Here is a 20034-nt window from a genome sequence, read left to right as displayed (position 1 = left end):
TAGTGCTGGAGTTCTGCCGTTCTCATTGATCAGTAAACTTGGTCTTGGCTGGCTGTTTTTGCTGATCTTCTGGGGGAGGGGCCTGTTGCCGTGGTTCCCAAATGTCTTTGCCGGAGGCGGAATTGCCCCGCCCTTGCCGGTCCAGGCTAAGTTATCTGCTCGGGTTTGCTCTCGGGAGCTTTTGTTCCTTGCAAGCTTTTTGTCCAGCTTTGGAGGCCGAGAGTGAAAATCGCAGCCTCCCAGTCTCCGCCCGGAGGAGCCGAGAACTCAGGGCCCCACTCCTCAGTGAGCCCCCAGAGAAAAGCAGTCAGTCACTCCCGTCTCCCCGGTCTTCGGTCACACTCCATGCTCACCTGGCCTGTGACCATGCGTTTCTCTCTGGCACCCGACCCCATGTGGAGTCTCCAAACCCAGATGATCCCTGCAGTGCGCTCCCGTGCCGCTTCTCCCGGGGGAGGAAGGGGAGTCTCCCTGGATCTGCCACTTGTCGGGTCCCTGCTGGAGGAGCAGTGGTCAGACTGTGCCTCGGATCACAGTTTATGGCAATGCCGAGCTGAGAGCCCGCGCCTCGGTTCCATCTCTGCAGCTGGCTTCCCCGCTCTGATAACTGGGAGCTCTGCTGCACTCAGACACCCCCAGTCTTCCTATGACCCCGAGGGTCCTGAGACCACACTGTCCTGTGAGGGTTCCACCCCCTGCTTAGCCACTGGAGTGACGTCCCTCAGCAGAGCTGACTTCTAAAAGTTCCGATTTTGTGCTCCACGGCTCTATCACTTGCCAGAAGCGGCGTACAGTGGCCCCCTCCCCCGCCGTCTATCCTCCCGAATATCACCTCAGATTCACTTCTCCGCCCGTCCTGCCTTCCAGAAAGTGGTTGTTTTTCTGTTCAGAGAATTGTTGCTATTCTTTTCTTCGATCTCCTGTTGAGTTTGTAGGTGTTCAGAATGGTTTGATCCCTGTCCAGCTGAATTCCTGAGGCCAGAGGAAATCCAGGTCTCCTACTCCTCCTCCATCTTGCTCCACCTTAATAATCTCTTTATTGCTACTTTTTGCCATTTCAGTTACTTTGTGTCTTGCTGTGGACCTTCTTGGATTTAGTTCAGACCGGGCTCTTTGTGCCTCTTGGATTTGGATGTCTATTTCCTTCCCTAGATATGGGAAGTTTTCAGCTATTTCTTCAGATAAATTTTCTGTACCCTTTTCTCTCTCTCTCCTCCTGGGATCCCAATAATGTGAATGCTGTTGATTTAAGTCTATTCTTGTTTTGTATAACTTTTTTTCTCTCACCTGCTTAATTTGATTGCTTTCAATTACTCTGTCCTCCAGGTCCATTCTTCTTCCTGTGGTCTACTATATTCTGTCTAGTGTGTTTTTAATTTCATTTATTGAGTTCATATCGATTGTATTTTTTTTCTGTGTTTTCTTTGTTAAGTTTCTCAATGATGTCCTCTACTCTTTTCTCAGGTCCAGCAAATATCTTTATGATCATTACTTTAAATTCTCTATCAGGTGTATTACTTGTGTCTATTTCAGTTAGGTCATTTGCTATGATTTTGTCCTTTTATTTGTGACCTACTTCCTTTTCTCATTTTGTCTAAATCTTTATGTCTGTTTCTGTATGCTAGGAAAGTCAGCTATGTCTCCCGCCTTATGAAGGAGAGGTCCTGTAATGCAGTGTCTCCAGTTCACCAGAACCTGGCACTTGAGGGGTGATTCCTATGTGTGTTGCGTATGCCCTGCTGTTGTGGCCGAGTTGCTTTTTCCTTCAGTCCAGTCATCTGCAATGGCTTTCTTTGCCTGTGGTGGGCAGTGCTTGGTCTTTTTTGTGTTAGTGGGCCAGTCTTGGGCTTGAGTTTTGTGAGACCAACCATTTGCCAGAGGTAACAGTAGCACCAAACTGCAGGATGCTTACCTGTTTTGTCCCCCTGAGAAGCTTTTATTGGTGGGCAGGGCCTGCAGTCAGACCAGCTGTCTGTCCCTTGCCCACTGCTGGGGCCATAGGTGGAGTGGTGTGTGTGGTTATCTTCCCCTGTTCCTGTGTCACTTTGGAGTGGTGCTGGCCCCTGTTAGCGTGCTTGCACATTGCTGGGCTTGTGGCACCTCTTTGGAAGGGCTCTGGCTAAGAGCATTTTGGAGGGGTTGACTCTGCAAAGGGGAAGGGTCCACAAACTCGGCGGGGGAGGGGATCTGCATTCACTAAGACTAAGGCCAGCCTGGCTGGAGAGGTCAGATCTGAAGTGCAGGGGGTGAGGGAGGTGCAGGGCATGCAGTGTTATCAAGGAGGGAGTATCTGGGCTTCTCTGATTCCTGCAGGTCGCCCTGTGTTTATGCTGGTAGGTGGAAGTAGGTAATGGTGCCCACCAGCTCCTGTTTCTGAAGAAGTCTCTCACGGGTCCCTGACCTTCCATCACACTCATGAGATTAGTGAAGAAAGCCCCCTTCTGTATGCCCCAGGCATTTTTCAAACTGCGGCTTCCATGCTATATCTCTGTGGGCTGTTTGTTATGCTGTCTCTTTAAGGGCGGGGATGGATTCCTCTTGCCCTCCAGGTTCTCCCAGAGCTGAGCCCAATTATTTTTATAGTTTCAGGTTTTGAGTCTCTTTGGTTGTAAGAACTCATGAAATTCAGCCCCTCTGGCTTTCAAAGTCAAATGTTTGGAGAGTCCACACAGGGAAGACAAATTCCCCTGTGTGAGAGTACTTCTCTCCCCTCTCCATTCCAGCAGCATCCCTCCCACCCACAGACAGCCCCATGTGTCCCTTTAGTTGTGGAATTTGTTCTCCTAGTCTTCCTGTCATTTTCCGGGTTATTTATACTGATGTAAATGTTACCTAGGTGTATCCCTGAGATGAATTGTGCTTTGGGTTGTCCTAATCTGCCATCTTTTCTGGAATTCTTCCATCATCATTTTAAAGATTTTGCTCTATTTTTTTCTTTTCTTTCCTTTCTTTTCTCTTCCTTTCCTTTTTTTTTTTTTTTCCCTGATGAGACCTTTGCAGTAATTCTTGCCTTCACTACCATGTATGTAATGTATGGATATATAGGTGTCCTTTTATTTTTGATGATATAAGGTTTAATTTGTTTTGTTTTTAAATCACCTTTTCTGTTGGGATACATCTCGCTTGAGGTTTGTTGAGCAATTCTATACTTTTCATCTTATTTGGATTTGGCCATTATTTCATCAAATATTTCTTCTTACGTGCCTCCCCTTTTGACTCTAGTTAAAAACATCATATATATACGATGGCCTGCATTATACCATATATATATGTATATATATATATACATATATATATATGCCTACATTAACTAGGCTCTGTTCATTTCTTTCATTATCTGGAAGTTTCTATTGATGTTTCAAGTTCACTGATCCGTTTTCTATAGTGTCTAATTTGCTTTTAGTATTTTCCAGTGAAGTTTGTATTTCAGATTTTTTTTTTTAAAGGATTTATGTATTTATTTGAGAGGAGAGAGAGCACACGCAGGGGGAGCGGCAGGCAGGGGGAGAAGCAGGCTCCCCGCTGAGCAAGGAGCCCAATGCAGGACTCGATCCCAGGACCCTGGGATCATGACCTGAGTGGAAAGCAGATGCTTAACTGACTGCGCCACCCAGGCATCCCAATTTCAGATATTTTAAGTTCATGAAGTTCCTTTAAAAAATATCCCATTTATATTCACACTGTATTCATTTTTTCTTGACTTTCAAAATCATATTTATAATAGTTTATTGTATTTGTCAGAAGGTTCCATCTCTCTCATTTCTGAGTCTGTCTGTTCACAGTAGCTTTTTTTCCCCAGTTATGAGTCACATTTTCTAGCTTCCTCACACACCCAGTAATGTTTTACTGGATTCTGACCATTTACAGTGTTTTGGATTTTATTCTATTATTTTGGAAGTTGTTGGACTTTGTTCCAGCAGGTGTTTAGGCTCTTTGCAGGCAGCTAAATCATTTCAGTACTTTTAAAAATATCTCATTTGGTGTAGGTTTGGGTGATCTCTGCTGTGTGACTAGCGTAGCCCTACTATGAAGGCATGACTCTTGTGGGCTGTCTCCTGCACATTCCAGTATTCTTTTTTTTTTAAGATTTTATTTATTTATTTGAGAGAGAGAGAATGAGAGAGAGAGAAAGCACATGAGAGGGGGAAGGGTCAGAGGGAGAAGTAGGCTCCTCGCCGAGCAGGGAGCCCGATGTGGGACTCCAGGATCATGACCTGAGCCGAAGGCAGTTGCCCAACCAACTGAGCCACCCAGGCGCCCCACATTCCAGTATTCTGCCTGGTTGGAACTTTTAGCACATGCCAGCGCTTTTGAAGCTCTGGCCTTTCCCAGATACATGCTCAGCTAGGGATTTTCTGCAGTAGACTCAAGATGATCCCCTGAAGCCCTATTAAGATTTCTGGGCTCTTTTCTCCATTTCTCCTCCTCTTCTCCAGTGTATTTGTCCATGTTCTCAACATTCCAAAATCTTCAACCTTTCTGAACTCCAATGTCCATCCTCATTCTGACTCTAAGATACCATTACACTCTTCTTGCATTGTTCTTCATTGCACTGAGATTCAGAAAATGATTCCAGCCAGAAAGCCAGGGCAATTACAACATTAATCTCACTTGTCTCCCTTCTTCCAGGGATCAAAGTCCTACCTTGACTGTTGTCACATACTTGAAAATTGTTTTTTATTTATTTTATCCAGTTTTTCTCTTTTCCTTTTTCCCCCCCCTTCCCTTCCTTTCTGGCAACAGGCTGTTTCTACTTTCAGTTACTCCATGGCCAGAATACAAATTTATTTTTTAATTGTCAGTGGTTTATCATTGATACTTTAAATCCAAACTCCTTAGAGTAAAACATAAGACTTTTATGACCTGTCTCCAGCTTGCCCCTATTGCCTATATCCTTTTTCTTTTTTTCTTAAATGTTTTGTTCCAGCCACATGGGACCACCTTTATCTTGCATGTTTGAATATTTTCATGCCTTCATGTTAGTATGTTTACATTCTTTTGCCTTTCTGCTGACTTGCTGTCTTGGAATTATGTCCAGTTCTATCAGAGAAATTATCGTATTCTATTAGAACCATCTAACTTTGTTTCCTGCACTGTACTCTGAATTCTACATGTGATTTCAGGCACATCAGACCACATCTCTTGTAAATAAGTGTCATTTGTTACAATACAGATTTGGGAAATGAGATGTTCTCAGAGGTTTATTCTATCCCTAAAATGTAAGAAGTTTTAGATTATCTAAAGAGCATATTTTCAAGGAAGCTATCGTAAACATTCAGTTATAAAATTTAAAATGTGAATACCTAAACTGTATACTTTCACCGAAGATTCAGCATTTATAACCTAAGAACGATCATAAAAATGCACTTAATTGTGGATAAAACCATTTGTTTTGTATTTAGAGGAAGCCAGTGTCACCTGATATTTGCTAACTACAATAGGACAGCTTTTTGAAGAATAAATCTTAGTAAATTTTTACCTTTATACCTCTAACTAAACTACAGATCATCTTGTTGACTATTTTTTAAATAAATGAACAATAGTTCATTGTATTAAAATGACTGACAATTTAATAAATGGATACAGCCAGAGGCACCAGTATGAGTATACTAATAATTTCTCATGGTTTCTCTTAATTATCAAATGTCAGTGATAAAAAATAAACCTAATTACATGTATTTAGGGACAGTTGAGAAATTTTTACTTCTAAATCAAAGGCTGCTCATTTATTCATGGGGAAAAAAAAATCAATCCATGGTCAGAGGGAAATAAGTTCTATTTAAGGAAAAAATATAGGAAATAGTAAAGCCATTTTTGAAAATATTAAGAGCAGACAGCTTTTTTTCCATGATAAATTCGCAAAACACGTAATACGCAGGTTTTTTGGTGAAATAGTTTGAAGAGGAAGGAATGTTAAGACATGGTTTTAAGCATGGGATTGAAAAGAGAAGAAAATGAAAACAAAATTGGGAAGAAGAAAGGGAGAGATAACGTAGAAGAGAAGTAAAGAGGGATGAGAACAAGAGATGGGATGGAGAAAAAGGAAACAAGCATATATGCAAAATTAAGGAGAAAGAAAATGGTAATGAATGATATGAGACAAAGGACCTTTGAAATATTAGCTAAGTAAAATTTTGCGTATTTATACCTTAACTCACTGAGCATTTTAATGAAGTTTCTTTTTCATTATAAAAGTAATATATGAAAAAAAAATACTTGTTCATTGCAGAACACGAGGCAAATATTCAAGAAGAAAGAACAAAAATCACCTGGAAGGCTGCTAGCCAAATGCAAGAATTTTAACATTTGTGAGCATTATTTTCTTAAATTTTTAGATGCATTTTCAAACAGCTTTGTTAGAGTGGCATAAACATTTGGACTCCTTAATCACTTGGAACTCTAGCTTAAACATTTTTGAAGAACTTTTGTCAACATTTTTAATCCTAGTAGGAAACCGATAGTGACTTTATTAGAATGATTTGATAACATTTTAATTAAGAACTACTTACAAATATATGAACAATGGGCAGAAGTTCATAAGGGGCAGTCTAGTAACCCAGGGCTTAGGACTGTGGCTAGGCCTGCAGGTCAAGGGCAATGAGTAGCAATAGGTCTGTGAGAGATCCATGGTGACCTTCAGCTAGGAGTCCTGGCAATCTTGGGTAATTCCACAGTGATAAGTAGCCCTGGAAATATAGATATACCAAAACTACTTTTCTCCCTATCTTCAGTCACCCATGGGATTCACTTTAGCTAGAATCTAACTGGTAGCCAAATGGTAATAGAACCTAAGTCATCTGTATAGATTACTTTCTGGGCAGAAACCAAAGGGGGGGAAAAAAGGAGATCCAATGGTTCTGGAGGGACAAATGGAAGATATTCAGGGCACTAATTAATATTCCATTAAAGTTCATTTACAAATCCCCCTCTTTTATTATGTTTTTTTCATTATTGTCAACAGTGCTATTAGGTTTTCTCTATTTAGAATTATTTCCTCAGTAAAAACCATTAAGAGGAAATATGCCAGGTACATAGGTATAAAAGATTTATGACTTATTTTTTCCAAGAGATTGCAACAATTTATATTTCTACCTGCAAGTTATGAGAGCCTTACTATATCCTTCTTAGCAATGTAAATTTTTTGATGCTGTTAAGTTGTTTGGCAAATTACACGGCAAATGTTTTACTCTGCATTTCTTTGATAACCATTGGGTTTAAAGGTGTCCATGTTTGTTAAATTTATTTTCATTTTCTTTTCATACCCTGTTCTATTTCATGTGGCCCCCAGATGTGTTATTAATCCAAGATCCATTAACCAAAAGATTTACTTGAAACTGAATGTAAGTTTTTGACTAGCACCTGACCACTGCTCACTTTTTGTTTTTCTTGATGCTGAGATGATAATTGGCTTATAAATGGGAAAATTAGATTTCATTTATACAAAAATATTTCATTCTTTGCCACAGAAATTACTAGGAAACAACATTGCCTAGTAACAGTAGAATAAAGTTAATTAAAATCAGATTGGAAATTTAAAAAAAACTATTTTGGCAGAACATGCAGTATAACACAAATCGTTCCCAGTTATTCAGTGCATCCTGTGTTGCAAATATATCTCATCTTCATAAAAAATTCATTTGCTAATTTGCCTACAAGAAAATTGATCCTATGAGAGATTAATTTGTTTCAGATCTCACAAAATGTATATAATGAACTCATTTTATATACTGATTTTAATCTACAAAATTCAACCTTCTATTTTATCCAATATACTGTTTTATTATTGTTGTTTGTTAATACTAAACAGATTTAATTTGCTCACCATAACCTCTTTAAGGTTTATACTGATAAGTAGAAACTAAACAATGTGCTCACCTATTTCCAACCACACAAAACCCCATTACAGATTTGCACTTCTGTTTTTTCATAGAATAAAGAGGAAGTCTCCATATGTTGGAATTTAAAGAATATGAATGAATGGTCTTCCTCTGTTCTCTAAAAATAATACAGATGTGAAAGACAAAATCACAATAGACTAAGTTGCCATCATATGGTAGTGATAATGAGGTAGGGAAGCTGGAGGGAATCCATTTTGGAAAGGCTATGTCTCTGCTGTTTTTCTGGTAGGCCGAATTTCTATATTTTGCTTCTGCACAAGCCAAAGAAGCTATGTTCACTTCAAGGGGAAAGCAAGAGTGAATCATTCTTTTTTCCTAGGCCCCAAGCACGTAATAAAATCTAAGAGCTGGATACCAAACATGTTCCAGAACGTTAGCTTCAAACAAACTTCTGCTGACACTGGCATCAATACCTCCTACCTTCGATGATTCATGAAATAACACCTGTTACTCACCTCTCATCATCTTTGATTGGACCCTACCCTGGATTCCTAAAGGAACACATACCCTAGATCCTTTTCTAATATAAACCCCTAGCCCCAAGCACTGATGAGACTCATTGTCCTTTCTAAGTCTTCTAGACACTCTGCTATTCTTAAACTCTTTTCACTTTCTCCAACTCACATTTGATGTCTATCCTGTGTGAAGCCAGGGACCCCCTCCAGTCTGCCGTCATCAGTTACAAATCCTGTTCTGGAGTCAGACTATTTCCTATGCTTCCTGGCTCACCTACCTATTAGGATGAATTAAGCAAGTTATTTTACCTCCCCGTGACTCGGTTTCATCTTTAAAAGAGGATAATAAAATTAACTATATATCAGGGGGTGTTCTGAGGATTAAGTTCATAAATATAAGCCTAATTTATTAGATCATAGTAGCCTAATGTAAATCATTAGAGCATTAAGAGTATTGATTGAATAAAATTGAAAGAAGGCAAAGAAACATAGGAAGAAAGGCAGGAAGCAATCTTGCTAGTCATTTTTAAGATTACCTCAACCACGCATTTACTTACATACTCTACTGTAATTTCATAAACACATTGACCATATTTTACTAGCAGAGTCCACCCAACCTTGGTTATATTGCTTGATAGAGTAGGTGCTCACTTAATAGATGATGAACAGTTAAATGCATAAAAGAATAAATGAATAGATAAAACTAGGAAGCCCTGGATATCTGGAACAAATAGGATAGAAAAAATATATTTTTCATATTTTTCCCAAAAGTACACAAAAAACATTGAAGGAATAATCTATATGAGACCAAGGAAAAAAATGGACCAGAGCAGTAAGGGGCCAATAGGCTGAAGCGTACCTAAATGAGCCTTATCAACCAGTCTTCACTAAATTTAGATATAGTAGATACCCTGTTCCAGGCATGTAAGATCCAATTCCAGCTGTAACTTGGCTCAAACCACTTGCTTTACGGTTTCTCTTACATAAACAAAGTCAAATTGATGGTACCTACACATTTCTCTCCATGCTGGAAACTCCTTTGAAAAAGGTTTTATAAGAGTATGACATTCAGAATAAGTAATACCTAAGACCAGTGCCTGCCATGACTGTCCCACATTGTCATGTTTGTGTACTTACTTGCTGGGTTTTCCGTGCTATGTAGACTGATCACTGGGACACCTGGGCCTGGATTTTAAAAACATGTATAAAAAATATGTATAAATATTTTAAAGACATCTAAGTAATAATTATTGGAAAGGCTACATGACAGTTACTTTTTCCAAATTGAAACATTTCATAGTTAAAACATAATAATGAAACAAACCACATAACTAGATTTCATTCCTATCTACGGATATTTTATTCAGAAAAGAACATATGGGGAAAGGAACCATTTGCAAAGATTGTTAAGATTTCCCCTTCTCCAAAATGCCCTATCCTTCTATAATTCTATGGTACCCAGTCTTATGCTCCTTACTCTCTTTCACTAGTCTTTTGTAGCGCAGTCACTGATGTCCAGAAAGCTGATTCATGACCCTGTGACCCCTCACTAGTTCATCCAAGATTAAATTCTATTTACCGCTCAATCAAGGAAGAAAGAATGCATGCATAATAGAAATATCTCATCCATAAGATAAAAATTTGGTTCTAATTATATATTAATTTAAAAAACATTAACTGCAATCATCAAATATTTCAAATATGCTTGTTACTTCAGTGTAACCATAAGATGTTATCCTGAAACTTCACTCCTCTAAGGAACTATATCTAGAGGTCTAATGGTTTTTCCCTGGTATCATCAAACAAGAACTTTTTTGATATCAAGAGAAAAAAAAAACTAAGAGCAAGAGTTGATCTATTCCTCAGGGTGTCTTAAAACAGGACAGCTTCAGGTACCCCCTGGGGCAAGAGCAGTCAGTCAGTCCATTACATTATAAGGGATACAGGTCTTCCATTTCATTCTGGGAGATACAGTGTCTATTTAAGGGGCAGCGATTCTTATCAATCAGTATAACCTAGATAGAGCATGCTAATATAGAAGAGATATATATATATATATATATATATACACATATATGTATTTTTACCAGATAGAAGTAATTGGGGTGAATGTAATCTCTTAAAATTGAAGGGTGCTAGACCCAGGCAATTAAATTTCTGTAGATCCTAAATCTCTTAACAACCAAGCCATTATTTTAATAAGAGGACTGTTCTTTTTTTCTAAAGAGTAGGTAAATTCTATTGTTATAGCATGACTTTGCTGATGTAAATGTTTATTCACTTTTTTAAAAGTTTCACTCTCAAACAGCCTTTATTGATCATGAGTAAATGTTCACTCCCAATTTCATTTTCTAAATGAAGATACAATTCATAGCTCAGTAAATTCTTACTTTATAACTTAACGAATGCACACATTTAGAATATCAAATCATATAGCTAGAGAATAGTTACTCATGATAGTAATAGATACTGATCAAATAAATTTCATCAGAAATCATGTATTACCTTTACAGAGTAATAAGAAATGTTGATTCATAGGACTAAAACTGGCATCAAAATATGTACATTGTTCTTTCATAAAATTACATGAAATGCATTGACGATTCAATAGTCCTTCAGTAGAAGCACTGTGGAAAGAAAAAGAAAATTAGAAATGGTACTTTTCCAGGTACTTGAATGTGTGGCATCAATATTTAAATATTAACATAAACTGAAGAGCTCCAGCATTACTTACATTGCAGTTCCTTGTAAATGATGACTTACTGTATAAATGCAAAGTCAGTTTCCATTACTAATGTTAAGACTTACACATTTTTCTTCTCTGTAATAAAATTAAAATCATGTATGCCTACATGTATAAAATGTATGTATGGATGTTTATAAATAAAGGAACTGATTTCCACAGGACTCAATGTAATTTATTCTTACCTGCCTTTTCTCTATAGATATTTCTTTATAAATATAGCTGTAAAAGGAATTGCCCACAGAGACTAGCATAAACTCACCATCAATAAATATTAGTTGAAAGAACCAATACATTGTTTCACAAGCTACACAAAGAATCAAGCTCATTAAACAGTAGAATTTGATATCAGTGTCAAATTTTTCCCACTAAATATACTGAAAATACTTGCCTTAAATACCTGACTGAAATTTTTAGTAAAGTTACTTTTGTATGATAATGTTCGTGATCATACATACTTTGAGACGTCAGGGAGGTAGGTAAAAAGAAAAGCAATCATCCGTTGTACAAACAGAGATGAATCGTAAATTATGCCAACAGATGAAAATGGTGGTGAAGCTATATCTTAAACTTGGACAGAATATTCTCAGTTGCATTTAGAAATGAAACATGATTTTGGCTATACATTTGTAAATGAATCCTAGTCATTTTGATGTGCAGTAGGCTGCATACACAGGGATAGGAACAGATGTATTGACAATGGGCAACAGAAGCACCAGAAGTAATCGAGGATCAATGTTAAGTATAGTTCATAAACTCACAATTTCACATTTGAAACATTCCGAGCTCATTATAAGCCAAAATTTTCCTTCACTGGTCAAGGCAATTAATATAAACTAAGCACTTAAACACATTAACCAGTTTCACCTTTACGATAACTTACAAGGTAGTCACACCTAATATTTTCTCTTTAAAATTGCTGTGTGTGTATATATACCTTCACACAAACACCATAGCATTTGCCATTTTAATCATTTTTAAGTATATAGGTCAATGTCATTAATTCTATTCAGCGTTGTGTAACAATCTCCAGAGAGGCTGAGAATGCATGCCAGTTGTCCACAGCTACTTAAATGATATAACTGGAATTTAAAACCCTTTTCTCTCTCTACTCCCTCATATAATTTTTCATATTCAAGTTCCCCAAAATTTGTTGGTAGTTTCTCATTATTTAGATTACTTAGATTATTTAGAAATTACTGAAATAAATGCACATTTTGAGATAAAATTCTAAACTGACCGTGGCAGCAGTTGTGATTCTTCAGGGGTATCTCATCCCATAAATTTAATCAACCAATGATTATTTTTATGACCTGGACAATGATTGAGTTTTCTGGGTTAAACACTAACGTTATCTTAACAATCAAGCCAACTGGCATTTGCTACGCTGTTTAAGGGGAAATTCATTGGTACTGCATTTTCTGTATAATGATCTTTTTTTTTTTTTTTTTTTTTTTTTTTTAGATTTTATTTATTTGTCAGAGAGACAGAACACAAGCAGGGGGAGAGGCAGGCAGAGGGAGAAGCAGGCTCCCCACCGAGCAAGGAGCCCGATGCAGGACTCGATCCCAGGATCCCGGGATCATGACCTGAGCCGAAGGCAGCGGCTTAACTGACTGAGCCACCCAGGCGCCCCTGCATTTTCTGTATAACACAGCCTACGCCACTAGTACGTCATAGATAGGCTGACTATTCTGCCTCAGTCACTAGAAAGTGAAGACAAGCACAAATCTAAGAAGTCATTTTGATTCAAATCACATTTTAGGCGAATAAAGGGAAGAGAGATTGAGATTCAGTTCCATTGGCTAAAATTGGCCAAGTCCAGTCTTTTGACACTGTCACTTTTCTTTAAGAATTTCATAAAATGAGAGAAGTAAAACCTTGGTCAAGTAGTTTCAGGACCTTAAAAAAAAATGGCTCAGGACTACCAGTACCAACCAGAGTATATGTTTCAAGACAGGCTTCGGTCACCAAAAAGAAAAAAAAAAGTAACCAATACTTTAATGAAGAACTCTAAACCCAAACTAGAATCAGTCTCTTTAAATAAATAGCTCTTCTTCCTTTGGAAGTCATTGAGAGTATGGGTTCTGGACTCTAAGAGAAAAACAACAAACACCCAAAAAACGAACACAGAAATAACATACTGGGAGAGGTGATAAAAATGAGACATTTGCTTCAGATGAAAGCAATTTATGCATAAATAAGAGTATGTGGTGAATTAGAGGGAGTTTAGGATGCTTTAAACATACATTTTTACCCTCAAAGGAAAGTCTAGGCTACTGGGTAAAAATCAGTGGTGACACTTCTTCAAACATGATGAATTTCTACTGAGAATATACCATGGCAGTTTTGACACTTTAAAAATGGATCTGTGAAATGGAAGTTAGAAAGTGTTTATAAAGTCTAGAATTAATGTTGCTTGCCAGACAAAAATAAAAGTCATTGTTGTGAGGTCCTGGTGAAAGCTTTCCGAGTGAGGAAACATTTTAGTACTAAATAGGTATGACCTTAAGTACCTTTTATGAGTATAGCTTTCCATCTGGGAAAATTGGGCAGATGAAAACATTTCCCTTCTACTGCTTTATTTAAGCAATGAGCATTCCTGGCTTCAATAACAATCTTACTAGGTTTTGTACACTATGGGGGCATGGGGGATGGGGAGAAACACTTTCTCTTGATCCACTCTTCTAAGTGTTCACAATGGTTTTATTTTGTTTGGGAAAAAATTACCAGTGTACAATATTCTTGCACTGAAAATTCAAAATGAGGCTTAGCAGAAGAAAAGTCCACTGAGGAAAATATGTAAATGCCTATGATGTGGGTAGTTGAGAGAAGCAAGCCTTAAAAAAAAAAAAAGGATATTTTGAGACTGTGAAAGCAGGTGAGGAGAAAAATAAAGAAGGGGCAGCTAGATGGTCTTCACTTCAGGTCCAACCAACTCTTCAGGCTTGCTAATGTTCAGAGCTGAAAGACTGGACCAAAGTGTGAGGTTTCGTCATGTCAAAAATGAAACTCAGATTTTCCATCCTATCATTACGCTGTGTAGATGGCCACTGAGAAATGAACGTGTTCAGGGCAGTCCTTGCACCTTGCTTACCTGTACAGCTGCCTCCCTCTGGGAGAAGACTCTGTGCTCAGAAAGTAACTGCCCAGGAAAGAAAACAACACAAACATCAGGCACAGATCAATTTTTGCCAGGCTGTTTTCACTTGAATTTTCAAACTGTCAAAGAACAGGCAAGAGCTGTTCCATTATTCAACCGCAGAACTTTGCTCCATTTGGGAAACACATCTTTTTTCTTAAAATATCATCCTATCACACCTTTGTGTGATCTCTGTCTGGGGGTGTGTGCATGTATCTGGGCAAGTAAGTGTGTCTCTGGGTGAAGGACAGGGAGAGTCTTTACAGAAAAAGTCGCTCTTACATAGCCGGGGTGTCTGGAGTAGGACCACAGTAAGCAAAACATAAATCTGGCAGAAAAGATTGCATTTGGCAGCCCAGACTTCCAACCTGACCAGAGAACCAAAAACGCTCACATTTTTTGAGTAGTTTCATCATATGCCAAGATCTTTATCACTTCCCAGTTTCCTGACGTCAGATGCCGCACAGTAATTTGCTCACTTTTACTCTGCAAAGAAATAGAAAATATTGATTTTCCTTTTTATTTAAACAGCATCTCTCTGGTCAACACCAAAGTACCAATTGCCTGTGTCACTTTTAATTCCGTAATTCTCAGCTAACATTCAGTTTCTTGTTTTCAGTCTCAAAAATTCACACACATTCATGCAGACATTGACCAGGGTAGGATGGTGTCCTTTCTCCTATACTGTAGGGAAACCATTCGGAAAACACCTCTAGGTGAGGCTTTCCTCTGCATCACTTTGACACAGGATGTCATCTTGGCATTTGATACAGACACAGGACTTTGGTAACTCATTTCAAATGACTGGGACTTGTGCAGTTAGGACAGCGTTAAATAAAACATTGCAGAACAAACTTTATTGTAAATAAATACCATATAATAGCATATTATTAGTATATATTACATATATATATGTAATAGTATTATATAAATACTATTTTATGAAAGTATATAATACTTTGAACTTTCAGAGCATGTTCATCACTTTAAGATTTGCTATTTTCCCACAATAACTTATTCCTGAGATTAATGCATATTGAAGTTTGTAGCCATAGTTTGATTTCACTGCTATATGGTATTTTATATGAATATAGCATAATTTCTGTTTTATCAACAGTTGAGCATTTACAAATATCTGCTCTTAAAAACAAGTTGCCTGTGAACAGTTTTATTAAAATCTCCTGATGCACATGGCAGGTTTTCTTGAGACAAACACCAGGAAGTGGGATTGGTCATTAGTACACATGTCTTCTACTTAACTAGGTAGTGACAAAATATTTTCCAAACTTGTCCCTATTTACAGTCTACTAGCAACATGAGTTTTCATTGCTCCACATCTTTATCACTTCCTTACCAACATTAATTTCCTCAGACTATTTTTTTGTCAAATTAATGAGTATGAAATTATATCTTATTTTCTTTTTATTGAGGAAATATTCAAACCTACAGAAAGGCTGAATGAAAAGTACATGATTATCTGTAAAATCATTACCTAGACTCACCAAATGTCAACATATTGAATATTTGCCCTCCCTCTTTTTATTGTTTGCTCAATCATTTAAAAGTAGACAGCAGGGCGCCTGGGGTAGCTCAGTTGGTTAAGCGACTGCCTTCGGCTCAGGTCATGATCCTGGAGTCCCTGGATCGAGTCCCGCATCAGGCTCCCTGCTTGGCAGGGAGTCTGCTTCTCCCTCTGACCCTCCCCCCTCTCATGTGCTCTCTCTCATTCTCTCTCTCTCAAATAAATAAATAAAATCTTTAAAAAAAAAAAAAGTAGACTGCAAACATCAGGATATTTTTGCCTACGTCTCTCAAGATTAAGACTATTTTCACATGTAAGCAAGTCACATATCACACCCCGGAATATTAACATCATCTAAATATATAATCTATACCCTAAATTCCACAACAGCCACAAGTAACCCAAATAACTATATATATATATAGACACACACATATATAATGTATTTCATGTTTAAATATATATAAATACAGGGGCGCCTGGGTGGCTCAGTTGGTTAAGCGACTGCCTTCGGCTCAGGTCATGAGCCTGGAGTCCCGGGATCGAGTCCCACATCGGGCTCCCTGCTCGGCGGGGAGCCTGCTTCTCCCTCTGACCCTCCCCCATCTCGTGCTCTCTCTCTCTGTCTCATTCTCTCTCTCAAATAAATAAATAAAATCTTTAAAAAATAAATAAATAAATATATATAAATACATACATACATACATTTATATATTTATATAAAATAGATGTCTCAATCAAGGTTTCCATATCGTATTGGATTGTCATTTCTTTAGTCTCAAAGAAAAACATTTTGTCTTTTCTGATTTCTACAACATTGGCCATTTTTTAGACTCTTGGTCCAGTGGTCTTACAGAATGTTCAGAATTTTGAATTTGTCTGTTTTCTTATGCTTTAATTTAGCCTAAATATTTTTAGCAAAAATATTACAGAGGTGATACCGGATACCTCTGCTGCTTATATCAGGAAATATACCATTATACATCTTCCTACTCATGACAATGCTGTTTACATGGTAACTGTGAGATATAGTCATTGTAAAAAACATTTTGCCTTATAATTAAAAGCGGATGATACTTGAATATTATATGAATAGCTTTTTCCCCATTAACTTTTCATTCAGTAGGTTTGGCATCCATTCATGACCTTTCCCTAAATAAATTACCATCTCAAAGTGATTTTCTAATTCTAGTATCACTTTTTTATTTATTAGGTGGCATACTTCTGTAAAAAGAACTTTTTTTTTTTTTTTTTTTAATGAGAGAGAGAGCACATGAGAGGGGGGAGGGTCAGAGGGAGAAGCAGACTCCCTGCCGAGCAGGGAGCCCGATGCGGGACTCGATCCCGGGACTCCAGGATCATGACCCGAGCCAAAGGCAGTCGCCTAACCAACTGAGCCACCCAGGCGCCCCAAAAAGAACTTCTATTTCTCCTTCTATGTGTTTACTCTCATTTTCTCTTTCTCTCCCTCTTCTTCATATTACTATACACTTAACGCATGTTTAATGCAATGTTACATTCCATTACTGTTGTTACTCTTTATGATGCTGAAATTGTCAAAATTTGGTTAGCAGGGACTCCTTCAAGTCAACCCCTCTATTCTTTGGAAATGATTACATTGGTCTTTGAGTACTTCCATGTTTTATTCACAATCACATGTTCTTATATCATTTTACTTCCTCTACCTCCTAACTGTAATCAGTTATTTCTCCATGAAGTTTTTTTCTACTGGATTAAGGTATTTAGATAGAAAGATGCGGGGTTATGTGTGTTCATCGCTACTCTAATGTTATTAGTGCTGGGCCTTTTTAGAAGAGATAGATGGATAGCTAGACAGATTTCACTGTTTTCTCTCTGTGCGTGTGTTCGTGTGTGTGTTCTTAGTATTATCTTCAATTCAAATTTGTATCAGTTTGATTTATATTCAGGTGCATTTACTTCTCTATTTCAACATAGGCTTTGTTGTCCTCATTTTTTGTATTTAATTTTCTTTTAAAAATATGTAGATGGGGGACACCTGGACCTGCCTTCAGCTCAGGTCATGATCCCAGGGTCCTGGGATCCAGCCATGAGTCAGGCTCCCTGCTTAGTGGGGAGTCTGCTTCTGCCTCTGCCCCTCCCCTCCACCTGTGTTCTCCTTGGCTCTCTCTCTTTCTCTCCAATAAATAAAATCTTTTAAAAATGTAAAAAAATATGAAAATATGTAAATGATTCAAACATACACTATATATATGTATGTATAAAAATATTGGAGTATAGAAGCCCAAACCTCTTGCCCTCGTTTGGGACTTCTCTGAGGGCCATTCAGTCTAGAATTCTTATGGGGTCAGCTGAGGCCTTCATTCAGATGGCCCTGCCGCTCAAATTGTTCTGCCCAATTTTTCTTCCTTGCATTCCTTTCCAAAGTTATTGATATCCTCTGTAATAATGGTCCTACAGGCTAATCTTCTCAGTTGGCTTCCTGTGAAACTCAACTTGTGACAGGTATATTGGTATAATTTCATTTTGCATTTCTCTTAGGAAAAAAGTTGAGCATCATATATACATATATATGTATAAAACAACATATATAATGTGTCATTTGCATAATTACAAAGGAGATTCAGTAATTATCCCTCTGCTATTGTTTGTCTACATTATCTATCAGATTTGTTTTGGTCTTCTTTATTTTTTAAGAACCCTATGTGTTTATATCCATTATGTGAGATGTAAGCTGCAAATATGTTCTCCTGATTTGTCATTTTATGTTGACATTGGTTATGGTACTATTTTTCCCCAAAAAAGTTTTTTCTAATCTTTATGTAATCAAATTTACCATCATATTCTTACATTGTCTCTACATATTGGTGCATAGTTTAAAGGCTTTCTTCAAACTAAGGTTATGAATAATTTATTAATGTTTTCTCCCAGTACATGTAATGCTTTATTTCTCAAAGTTAGATCTCTGATCATTTTAGAATTATGCTGGTAGTATGTAACTACTTTTATCTTTTTCCTAATGATATTCACTTTTTCCAAAACTATTTTATGAAAAAATTCACTTTTTCCAGTACTTTGAAATGCCATCTTTATCATATATTAAACTTCCATATGTGTCTAAGGCTATTTCTGTACTGTCTATGCTGTTCCTTTAGTCTCTGTTAATTCACGTCCCAAAACCACACTTTTAATTACAGATTTTTGTAACATCCATATTATTTAGAATCCACCCCTTCTTAGTATTTTTTTCAGGATTTCCCTAGATATTACTTATTAAAAATAAGCATGTCTCATTCAAGCATATAAAGACTTGCTAGCATTTCTTATTGGGATAAAATAAAATTTCTAATTAATATTGACCTCTTTATGATCTTCAGTCATTTTATCCCAGAACAGGGATATTTTCCCATTTGTTCAAGTCTACTTTATGCCTTTCAGGAATGTTTTAACATTGTCCTCATAGAGGTTTTGTACATTTTGCACATTTATATTTCATGTTTTATATTTTGTTGCTAATGTGAAAGGCTTTCTATTCCATATCCTTTTTAAATGGTTATTATTTGCAAATAGGAACATTATTCGTTTCCATATGCTAAATAGCTATCCTGCTATCTCACTGAATACTTTTCCAAATCTTATGGCTTATGGTTTATTCTCGCCTGATTTACACGAATGTCTCCCAAAACAATATTGTGGAGATAGTGTGCATCCTTCCTTGTTCCCAACCTTAATGGGAATGCCACTCTATTGGATTATGGACTGAGGCATATATGTTTTATCATGTTAAGAAATTAACCACCAATTCCTATATTTTTAATTTTTTTTAAACCAGGAATTGGTATTAAATTTTATAAAAGGCTTTTTTTACAGCAACTGTAAGTAAACCAATGATGTAGAACAATTCAAATTGTGTTAGGCATTACTTTTGAAAGTCTGATAAGATTCCCTTATAAAATCATGTGGGCCTTGGTGCTCCTTTGTGGTGTAGTTCTTTAATGATGTATTTCTTCTATGTCATTAGTGAATGTAAGTTGTCTGTCTCTCTTGGGGCAGTTTTGGTTAAATGTATTTCCTCATAAAATTGCTCATTTGATCTAAATTTTCAAATTAATTGACATAGAATTCTGTAAAATACTCTCTCAGGATCTATTAAAATGTCCTTTTTTAATTCCTACCAGTCATTTCTAATTGTGTTTTCTTTCTCATTTTTCCTCAATTGGGAGAGCTTGTGTTTTGTCTTTGTGTGTGTGTGTGTGTTTTCAAACAGCAAGCATTATTGTTTTTTTTTTTTTTTT

At 37.2% G+C, this 20034-nt stretch overlaps 1 protein-coding gene across 1 annotated transcript in view; it reads right to left on the bottom strand.

Moving 5' to 3' along the window:
* The window catches only part of DPP10 (dipeptidyl peptidase like 10), a 117809-nt gene that overhangs the window by 47533 nt on the left and 50242 nt on the right, over positions 1-20034 (bottom strand). The window contains exons 7-10 of the mRNA XM_031029028.2: positions 14633-14724; positions 14194-14241; positions 10859-10980; positions 9491-9538 (exon numbers count right to left, since the gene is read on the bottom strand). Coding sequence (XP_030884888.1) covers positions 9491-9538; positions 10859-10980; positions 14194-14241; positions 14633-14724 — 310 coding nt within the window. The remainder of the gene's footprint in view (positions 1-9490; positions 9539-10858; positions 10981-14193; positions 14242-14632; positions 14725-20034) is intronic.

This window comes from Leptonychotes weddellii, chromosome 3, assembly GCF_054177405.1.
Source record: "Leptonychotes weddellii isolate Sample4059 chromosome 3, ASM5417740v2, whole genome shotgun sequence".
Classification (NCBI taxonomy): Eukaryota; Metazoa; Chordata; class Mammalia; order Carnivora; family Phocidae; genus Leptonychotes; species Leptonychotes weddellii.
Note: the sequence above shows the minus strand (reverse complement) of the source record. Positions and strands in the feature narration are given on the sequence as shown.